The sequence below is a fragment of the Miscanthus floridulus genome, chromosome 8 (genome assembly GCF_019320115.1).
Source record: "Miscanthus floridulus cultivar M001 chromosome 8, ASM1932011v1, whole genome shotgun sequence".
Classification (NCBI taxonomy): Eukaryota; Viridiplantae; Streptophyta; class Magnoliopsida; order Poales; family Poaceae; genus Miscanthus; species Miscanthus floridulus.
In genome coordinates, this window is record NC_089587.1 from 892,009 (window position 1) to 902,790 (window position 10,782).

At 44.5% G+C, this 10,782-nt stretch overlaps 1 protein-coding gene across 2 annotated transcripts; it reads right to left on the minus strand.

The window, feature by feature from the left end:
- Positions 1–4,164: 4,164 nt before the first annotated feature.
- LOC136475470 (mevalonate kinase-like) lies at positions 4,165–9,187 on the minus strand. Of its 2 annotated transcripts, XR_010763191.1 has the most exons (6): positions 8,870–9,187; positions 8,514–8,772; positions 8,167–8,426; positions 7,288–7,701; positions 5,527–6,771; positions 4,165–5,434 (listed from the first exon to the last, which is right to left on the minus strand). XR_010763191.1 is itself a non-coding variant. In XM_066472944.1 (5 exons), the coding sequence occupies exons 1-5, from the start codon at positions 9,036–9,038 to the stop codon at positions 6,662–6,664; spliced, it is 1,212 nt and encodes a 403-aa protein (XP_066329041.1). In that variant the 5' UTR covers positions 9,039–9,187; the 3' UTR covers positions 5,522–6,661. The 2 variants fall into 2 exon arrangements, 1 of the variants encoding a protein (XP_066329041.1); XM_066472944.1 differs by lacking the exon at positions 4,165–5,434 and having other exon boundaries at positions 5,522–6,771.
- Positions 9,188–10,782: the final 1,595 nt, after the last annotated feature.

The window sequence follows — 10,782 nt, forward strand, 5'->3', positions numbered from 1 at the left end:
GGTAGAATATGACATATTTGTGGGCTTGTAAACCTAGTGTTTAATCTAGAAAATGAGCTAAAAGTGTTTAACTCAACATGGTACAAGATAACCCTTGAAATGAGGAGTGAAGAAGCTTGTCCTTGGATCAAACCGAGTTAAATGACTTTGGCAAGTATTCTAGATTGAACCAAATTTGGGACAATGATCTTCACCTTTCCCTCTAACCATGTAGTATCTTCACCCCATTGATTGACATTAATAATCTTAACCTATCTACATTTGAACCTCTGTGGTCATTGATGACAAAGGGAGAGAGAAACAAAGATATAAGTAATAGGAGAGATATCCTTAGGAGGAGAAGTAGTGTACCAAGATAGTGAAAAGACAATAAGGGAGAAGTAGTGTACCAAGATAGTGAAAAGACAACAAAGGGGGAGATTTGACATAGGGGGAGAGATATGAACAAGTAAGGGGATCAATTAAAAATTTGAGCACACAAGTAGGGGGAGCAAGCTCATAAACTTGATTGATGCATTTGAATGTGCATTTCATAAGGTTGCTTGCATAGCACAAGTTTTAAAAATCTCAATATTCATGCTTGTGTGGTGTATGCTAGTTGTAGGTTTGAATGATGAGATGAAAAACTAACATGTATAGGTTGTGTAACTAGACTTATGCTTATATTATGAAGACTAGACCCTTGCTTCTAATGATTGATCTCATGGGGTATTCTAGTCTTTGTGTATGTTTAGTTACTAATGGTGCTAAGGATGGTATATTGGTGCACTCCGATTGGTCTCACGCTTCAAAGGTCCATCTTTTATACCTTAGCATCATTTGGTAGACATTGTCTTCTATATTTACTATCTAAGCATATGTGCAAGCTTCAATCTAAACTCTTAGCACATATGTAGGGGGAGCAATTGCTACGAATTGGAGTTCATGAAACTTGTCCATATTCGTTTACACATAGTAAATATACTTGGGCAAGCAACATGAATTCAAATGAATTTCAATTCTTATCTTTGTGTAAGTGTTGTCATCAATTACCAAAAAGGGGGATTGAAAGCTCTAGTTTGGTTTTAGTGAATTGATGAAACCCTAAGTGCTAACCTAGTTTATCTAAGTGATCATGAGATAGGTAGAATATTCCAAGTGGTGGTGCAAGTTGTGAAGATCATGATGATGGTATAACCATGGTGATGATCAAGTGCTTGGACTTGGAAAAGAAGAAAGAGAAAAACAAAAAGCTCAAGGCAAAGGTAAAACTTGATATGAGCTTTTTGTTTTAGTGATCAAGACACTTAGCGAGTGTGATCATATTTAGGATAGATAGTCGTACTATTAAGAGGAGTGAAACTCGTATCAAAATATGGTTATCAAAGTGCCACTAGATGCTCTAACTCATTGCATATGCATTTAGAATCTAGTGGAGTGCTAACACCCTTGAAAATATTTGTGAAAATATGCCTATACACATGCACAAGGTGATACACTTGGTGGTTGGCACATTTGACCAAGGGTTGAGAAGTTGGTGAAGTGAAGGAGATGAATGTCACTGTTTTTCAGTGACCGGACGTTGGTCACAAAGTCACCGGACGCTGGGCTGCACGTCCGGTCAGTAGAAGCAGAGGCAGTGCAACTAAGGGTATTGCATTGGACGCTGAGAAGGAGTAGCACCGGACGCGCTGGGGGTGCGTCCGGTTAGTACTGACGAACGCTGATGCAAGGTGTTGCATGAGGCGTGTGAGCACCGGACGCTGGCCTGCGTCCGGTCAAGGGGGACCGGACGCGTCCGGTCGAGAAAAATCATTTCTGGAACCTTACTGGAAACGATCGGACTTTGGCACGTGGTGTGTCCAGTGGAGTGAACAGGTGCGTCCAGTTGATGAATAGTGAGCGCATGTGTTTGAGTCATTACACGCCAACAGATAGTTTGAAATGGCTACGACACGTGGCATTCGGGTGCCGACCGGACGCTGAGGACTGGACATGTCCGGTGCACCTTAGAGCGTATTCGGTCATCGTGCAATCAGCCCAGTGATGGGGTATAACGACTCTATTCATGGGGGCTATCTATTTAAGCCCCATGGCCGGCTCTTACTCACTCTCTTGGCCATTTTTATTGACATAGCAACCTAGTGAGCATAGCCAAAGCCCTCCCACTCATCTCCATCATTGATTCATCATCTTTGTGAGATTGGAAGTGAATCCAAGTGCATTGCTTGAGTGATTGCATCTAGAGGCACTTGGTGATTGTGTTTCACTGTGGATTTCTCTTGTTACTCTTCATGGTTGCCACCACCTAGATGGCTTGGAGAAGCAAGGATCGTTGAGTGGAGGTTGGTGATTGTCTCCGGCTCTGATCATGGTAATTGTGAGGGGTTCTTGACTTTTTCCCGGCGGAGAACCAAAAGGTACTCTAGTGGATTGCTCGTGGCTTGTGTGATCCTTATCTTGTGTTGGTTGTGCGGCACCCTATTGAGGGCTTGGCGTGTGATGACAATTAGCTCGTGAACCTCCAAGTGAGTGTATCGCCACAACGGGATAAATTATTGTGTCTTGATTGTCTCTTGGTATTCATTGAAATTGATATATTGATCACTTGCCATGGCGGTATACCTTCCTACCACTCTCTTGTACATCATTTGATATTTACTTGTATAGAGCTTGTGGTAGCTAAGTTTTGATAGTGTTGTACTTGGTAGTATAACTCTTGCTAGATTGATCACCTAGATGTATATTAGTGACATAGCCTTGTTGTGTTACATTAGAGATCATAGTAAATAGATTTGGGTAGGTGGCTTGCAACCCCAAATATAGTGCTAACGTAAAATTCGCTTCGCCATCTTATTGACTAACAAATTATCTTAGTGTTGTTGTAGAAATTTTTATTAGGCCATTCACCCCCTAGCCATTTAGGACCTTTCAAGGGCAACTTCGCGCTGGCCGGCCGCGCCGTGGACGCTGCACTGAGCTAGCCAAGCGTAGGGACGGTGTCGGCACCGCCGCCTCGCGAGATCCTGCGTGAGTGCCGTCACCACCGCGGCATGCGCGCGCTGCTACCGCTGCCGCCCACGCTGCTTCTCGTGCCGTGCCTGACGCCGCCGCCTTGCACTGTCGCTATGGTTAGATTTTGGGGGCACGGGTGACGGGCGGTGAGGGTGGAGTGCGGGAGACGGGGTAGGCGAAGGGACGAGCAGGAGGACTGGTGGAGGAGATGTGCTCCGCGGCAGGAGGCGGAGCTTGGCGGAGCATGTCCAAGGGACAAGCGGGTTCTGTACGATTCACGACTACCCATGCGTGGGGCTTCATGGGCAAGACCCGAACCGATTTGCAATCGGACGGTTCATATATTTAGTTGGCTTGATCCGACGGTCCATGTGATTTTTAGTTATATATTCCTTGTTAGATTTACATTTCAAGAACATGTTTATATTTACTCGTATATTATATTTAAGTTTATATATGCGGCGGCTTGTGCATAACATTTGTGAGCCTGCGACACTGAGCTCTTCATGACTGTGTTAATTTCATGAACTTTGCCTTTTGAATTAATTATCACTTTAATATCGATATTTAATTTCACAGTATTGTTATCTTATCGTGCGATCCGTGTATTTTTAGTATAAAAGTTTAGCTATCCTGTAGCAATACACAGACTCAAACCTAGTATGCAATGCTTAGCAAGCTGGCACACTTCATTCTTCTATGTTCGTTTCGCTGAAAAGCCAAACTAAAAAATACTGTTATCGTGAAGCACATCGCACCAGAATGGTGTACTACTGTGAATGTCGAGGTGCATGCCAGTTGGGGGTGGCGAGGCTGGACATGTCAATGCTGACGGCCAGGAGATGAGACGCGTTCGAGACCATGGAAGTATAGCAGCTACCGTCCACAAAAGAATACAATTCTCTCGTATTTTGAGAAATTGAGAAATCAAACAGCTTGCACTTAGACCAAAATTTTATTAAACAAATATTAACATTTATGATATAAAATTATTATTATTATTAGATTAGTTATAGAATATATTTTTATAATAAATTCATTTGAAGACATAAATATTAATAATATTTACTATAAACTTGATCAAACTTGAATAAACTTGACCGGCACAGATCCTATAATTGCATCCTTTTGCGAACGGAGGGAGAACTAGTCTTTAAGCACATAAAGAGAGAGCCATCGCTAGCACGGCGTGCTAAGCGCTCAAAGCACAGCGCTGTGTGGCGCTTTCATTTTCCTCCCTGTATTGAGCAGCTGATATAGCTCACGATTGTAAAGATATTGCTCAGAATATTAATATATCCGACAAAAAAAAAGCTTCATAAGACGGAACTTCAGCCTTCTTGGCACCTGCTAACCGCTTCAGGGCTCCAAGGTTGCATCAGCAGCATTTAGCTCTCCAATATAATCACTTAAATTTCTCATATTCACCTTAGAGCTGCTTCCTTTTGACTTATCTTTCTCATTGCTGTCTTCATCCTGGTCTGAACCTCCATCCTATGAACCATTTATGCTTTCTTTCAGTTCTTCATCTTTACGGGATATATCAGTATCAGCGTCAGAGTCATTGTCGAGTTCATCATCAGTTCTGACTTGTACCATCTTCCTCAGATGCTTCATCTTACTCTTTGACATCTTCATTATTAGCATCATGTTTGTTTGCATCAGATAAACTCTCCATATTTTCCTCTGTTCCGAGAGGGGCAAATGGCAAATCTGTCTCATCATCGGAACCAAAAGCATCAGAGCCACGTCCAAGTCTTCCTATTCCTGAAATATTTTCATCTAGCAACTCAGCACCTGCTAACTGCTTCAGCTCCAAGGTTGCATCGCCAGCATTTAGCTCTCCAATATAATCACTTAAATTTCTCATATACACCTTAGAGCTGCTTCCTTTTGACTTATCTTTCTCATTGCTGTCTTCATCCTGGTCTGAAACTTCATCCTAGTCATTTATGCTTTTATTTCAGTTCTTCATCTTCACCAATATATTATCAGTGTCAGAGTCATCGTCTAGTTCATCATCAGTTTCATCGCTATCATCCTTGAAGTATTTCTCTCTTATTATAATGAAATGACACACAACTCTCATACATCGTTTGTGAAAATAAAATAAAAAACGTTGGAGACATCTTGACCTGTACCATATTCATTAGATGCTTCAACTTCCTCTTTGACATCTTCATTAGTATCATGTTTGTTTGCATCAGATAAACTCTCCATATTTTCTTCTTTTCCAAGAGGGGCAGATGGCAAATCTGTCTCATCATCAGAACCAAAAGCATCAGAGTCATCGTCCAAGTCTTCCTATTCCTGAAATATTTTCATCTAGCAACTCAGCACCTTGCACATTGTTAGCAACAGTGACTTCTCCAGATGCTTTGGGCCGAACTTTTGGATCATCAGGGCGGCCACAATCTTTCACTAACAATGAAGGACAGATCTGAATTTCAATTAAAAGAGGTTTAGCGATAAGGAATTTCAACATGTTGAAAAACATTAAAAAACTTGCAAGGAAAGACCTGATCACCTGACCTCTCTGAACAAAGTGATTAGTGAACGAGCAGCAATGGAAACAGCTTTCTCATCAGACTTTTTGAGGAGATCCTAATTCATCATCTGCAGGTTTCCCAGATGAGTGGATGAAGTAGCAGCATGAGCGCAACACAGAAACTGAACATCTCCCAGATATTCCAGAATGCACAAGAATGTCAGAAACTGTATCAGCAGTAGCACCGATAAAAAATTGGCAATAATGTCTGACAGCCACAAACTAAAACTGTTCACGAGTTTATTCCTATTCAGTCATTTAATATACAAAAACAAACAAAAACTAGTGAAAAAGATGGCCAACATTAACTCTGCTTACATCACATACAAAACACAACTAACAGCACAACTTGTCAAAAGAAAAACTAACAAGAGCACGACATTTCAACAAATCCAGTGGGTTAAGGGGATGTCTGGCCTAGTAGCATCACAGACAAGAGTACAGTTTGAGCATCCAAAAAGATTAGGGTACCTACCAAAGGCATTCTCATGCGACAAGAGTACAATTTGAGGCATCGAATTGGGAAAACTCATAACTATAGCAAAGCATGATTAACATACAAATGTTGTGCAGAGTTAACTGGCCAAGATGGTACCCCAGAACTGTAAACCACAGGAGCTATATCCATATGAAGTTTTCACACCTGTGACCAGGGCGGGGGCATAGGTGATCACCCCACAGCCAGACCACTGGTGTTGATGTGTGGCGCTGTGGCATTGATGCCCCGAAGCCGCCTGTGAAGAAGTCGCACATATGGGTGGCTGCCGGCTTCATAAGGTCAATGATATATTTTTTTTATTTGATACAACTTTTGGAGCAATTAACCCCGCAAAAAAAAAACTTTTGGAGCAATTAAAAGTTTGTTTATCTGATACAATAATCACACCAGCAATGATCATGCATCTAAGAGCTTATTTGATCCAAGAGTGCTAGGGATAGCATAAGAATGTCCTAATCCTGGAACAACTCAAGTACTGGATACAAGATTCTGCTAGGGTTAGGAGAAGAATACCCTATACTGATCTTGGAATAATTCAAGAAGTGGATCTAAACAGCTGTAGTGCAGGTAAGCCATTTTCTAAAAGTATGGTACAACATCTCCTTGAAATAGGTTGAGTGTTATCCTCGGAATACTTGGAGACCTCGCCCACCAACCTCAACTTTGAAGCAGCGATAACCATGAGATTCAAGCTCTGTGGTGACTTTCTCTAGAACAATATTGGCCGATACTGATAATCATGTCAAGGAAACATTGACACCATTGAAGGGTCAGACAGATGAAAAATTTACAGGACTATTCTCTAAGTAGATACAGAACAGAAACTCAGATATGATGAAATCAAAGGATATTTACAAAATTTGAATAGCTACAGTTCCTGTCCTTCCACATTGATAGATTTATTCACAAAAAAAAATTGTCTATATTAGATGGAATGGAACCCAGAATCATTCTAAATATTATTAAGTAATGAACACTCCATTCCAAGTTAAAGAAATTTGACTTAGGACAAAGCCAAAATGAACTACGACGTCAAACGGAGGGAGTACAAGACAGGCCATTGTAGTTCTGAATCTGAAGTTCCTATACTGTCAGATTCTTTATTAATGCATATCAAGACCCAGATTTCTGAAAAGCTTTGAGTTGAAACGTTAAAGATTAACAGAAATCACACATAAGTTGTATGGTGTTTATTTTGTAAAACCATGAAGGAAAAGATGCAATTAGGGGATATATAAAAGGATACACGTCGGTATTAGAGTCAACACACAGCCTCCACCACCAGCTCCAGTTAGCTTTGAGACCAAGCTATATTTCAGAGTGGTTCGCAACACAGTTTCTATAGAAGAATGGCTGACTCCCATGCACTGAAGCAAACCTTGGTTCATCTCCATAAGCTCTGCTAGCTTATCCTCCTTAGAGGTGATGGCTATTTCATCCTCGGCCGCTAACTCAACAATGCTTAAAAGCTCTTCACTAATAGAGTTCACTGCATGGAAGACAGAAGCCATAGCATCTGGATGCCTAGATGCTCTTTCAGACACACCAGCAACCAGGGCCTTTGTGTTCCTACCAACTCTTGTGTCAGTAATAAGCATTTTGACTGGGTTCCTGGACTCAAGGTTTGTCAGTTCCCCCTTCTTGAATTTGATCATTTTCCCTAGTTTCAAACATAAGATTTAGTGAACCAAAACAAACTTAGGAGAAATGATAAGAAGGCAATTAACATTCATATGATCTTATGATTATTAATAAATTACTTAAGTTCACCCATTTGCAAAGGTTTCCATGCCTTAGACCTAAAACTAACAAGAGTACAAGACTTCTTTGGTTAAATTACTTATTTCAATACATAGATACATCATCTATAAGTAGGTGCAAGTCAAGAACATATATAACTAACATACCATAAGTAAACTAGGGGAGTTGTTTGAAAAAATAAATAAGTGAACTAGAAGCAATCCTGACTGCGACAAGAGTGGCGGTGCCATTAAGCAATCAACCATTAAGTTATTGCGAACAACCTCAATACGAATTCCACTAGAGGTCAACCCTGAATGCAAAGGCATTTCAATACTACCAGTTTTAAATAAAGGTTTAAGAACTCATCAATTTCATAGCATACCGAAAGTGCTGACGGAATTGTCGATGCCAGAAGGCTTGCCATGAATGATATTTTCCCCTTGGAACGCCCATTGGTTGACCAGCTCAAGATCACCCTTCTCCAACACCTCCCACCCCTCAGCACCCCTGTGTGCTCCAACACTGACTGCGCCAGCAGCCGTCAATAGAGCCCCTGACATGGACACACAGAATGCCGCGGACGAGCCGAGCCCTGCACCCATGGGCAGGTCCGAGGTCACCACTGCCTTGCCAGGCCTGCATCTGCACAAGAACACAGCGAACAACCACATGTGTGAAAAAAACGTGATGTGAGCACAGACTGCAAACGGGAAGGGAGAAGCAACCAACCCCAGAATGGAGGTGTAGAGGAAAAGGAAAGCGGACAGGCCGGCAGAGAGCCAGATCTTGGCCTCAGGGATCTCCTGGTCCTCCAAGAGCCTGGCAATGGTGGCCAGTTGGTCAGGGGAGCACGGCGCCGGAACCCCGGGGTTGGCGCTGATCTCCACGCCTAGCGCCCCGCGGAGGCGTGAGCACGGCCACGAGAAGGTGAGGCCCGAGTCCCTGAGGTACAGCTCCACCGCGCCGGAGTCAGCGCCGCCACCCTCTCCTGCGTGGCACCGGGAGAGATGAGCTGTGAGAAGGGTACCAACGGCGGCGACGCGACAAGACGAAGAACCAGAAGAAGCCAGGGTGGGCGGGAGCACCTGTGGGGCGGAGGAGGAGGGAGGACCTAGTGTAGAGATCGATGGCGGCGGCGACGGCGGCGGAGCCGTGGACGACGGCGTGCTCGCCCGCGAGGATGATCTTGCCGGGCGCGCGGGCGCGCACTTCCGCTGGTCCCCGATACCCCGCCGTGCCAGCGACTGCATCCATGGCACCGAAGGCGACGAGATCCGCGGCCAAAGAAAACGGAGCTGGAGGAGGACGGACTGGGAGGGTGTGTGAGCCGCGCGACCCCTGTCCTGCCCTCACGGCCTCGTGGCGTCCTTGGCTCTGGAGCTCGAGGTGGCCTGTAGCGTCAGTAGTGCATCTACTGGCGTCGTCGCTGTCGGTCCTCCGAAGGTCAAACGGGCGGAGCTGCCAAGAAATAGGAACAGCGACGGCCTGACACGGCCAACGGGGAGGCGAGGCGCGTGGCCAGAGGCTGAGACTGAGACTCAGAGAGAGCGTTGGCCGCTGGCAGCTGTGCTTTAAACACGCCGCAGCGACTGCTGCCGCGGTGAGCGTACGAACGTCGATAATGTCGATGCCGGAGGTCGTGGTGGTGGCGACCGGACGCCGTCTGAGAAGTGCGGCTCGCTCGGCGACGCGCGTGGTAGATGGCAGATCCGCACTTGTTTTGCGGATGAAAAGTACGGATCCATGTAGGTTTGGTGCCTTTTTCACTTTTCTTTATTACTAGCAAATGTTGCAACGGGGCTTGTTATACGGTCATCTAGATGACTTGAGGTCAGAAAACTATTTAACAATTGCGTAATACATGTTGGAATCGAACTATATTACATGGTTGTCCACAAACAATACCCATGCAAATTAAAGACTAGTCTCTAATTTATCATGTACTATTGCTCTTAGTAAAGACGGCTAGAACTTTTACGCTCGAGGAGGAGCGAGTGAAGGGACACATGAATCTTGAGTGAAGGATAAAAAGTTGAAGGAACAAAATTTCTCCTTTTTATACTAGAAAAATATTCATATAGAGAGATCAATTTTATATTGTCTTACTGGTCCAAAGTTTGGATATTGTGTTTAATTTGAAATTGGCAACCTGGTAGATTGTGATTAAGTGAGCGAGAACCAGCTACATATATTTTGACCTATTTTTTATTTTTCTGATATTTACTACTTTATTATTATTATTATTTTATTTTTCTGTCTCATAATGTAGCCACGTTAAATCAGGGCTGAACTCCTTGACATCTTCGCAAATGGACTAAACTTTATTAAAAAAGGCAGTACATGTCCTAACCCTTGGAACCGTACACCAGGCCCAATACTACGGCCCAACGCGCCACAACAGTCGTTCCCATTGGCCATCCATCGCAGCTATCTCCTTCCTGTCCTCGGCAGCGACGGAAACACGGCGGAGGTCACATCGGCATCGGCAGGCAACAGGAGCGGAATAACGCGGCAGCAGCGGTGAGGTCGTGGCCACCAGCTAGCGACGCAGCAGCGGCCAGGTCCAGTGGCGTCCGAGCGAGGGGCCTAGCCAGCAACGCAGCGGCGTCTTGCGTCCGTGCAAGCCCCTTCCGTGCGAGCAGGCCGGCACTGGTGTCCATGTGAGCGGCCGAGAGGCTGGGATGGCGGTTGTTGCGCGCCGTCAGCAGCATCGTCTCCTATCCTCTATTTCTCTGTCTGCGCCATGGTCGCAGCAACGCCCGAGCAGCCTCCTCCTATCCTCGTCGATCTGTACATACGCCGTGGCCAAGGTACGAACTTCCGTGAAAACCGAACCTCATGCCCTCCGATTTGCCGGTGTTGTGGTCTGATCGGACTCCGGCTCCTCCGATTTGGAAAACTCCTTTACCTGTGTCGGTCTCTAACTCTCTGACCACGCATACGAACCTACAAGTGAAATCACAGTCGGTCTCCCAACTCTACATACGACGACGCGACA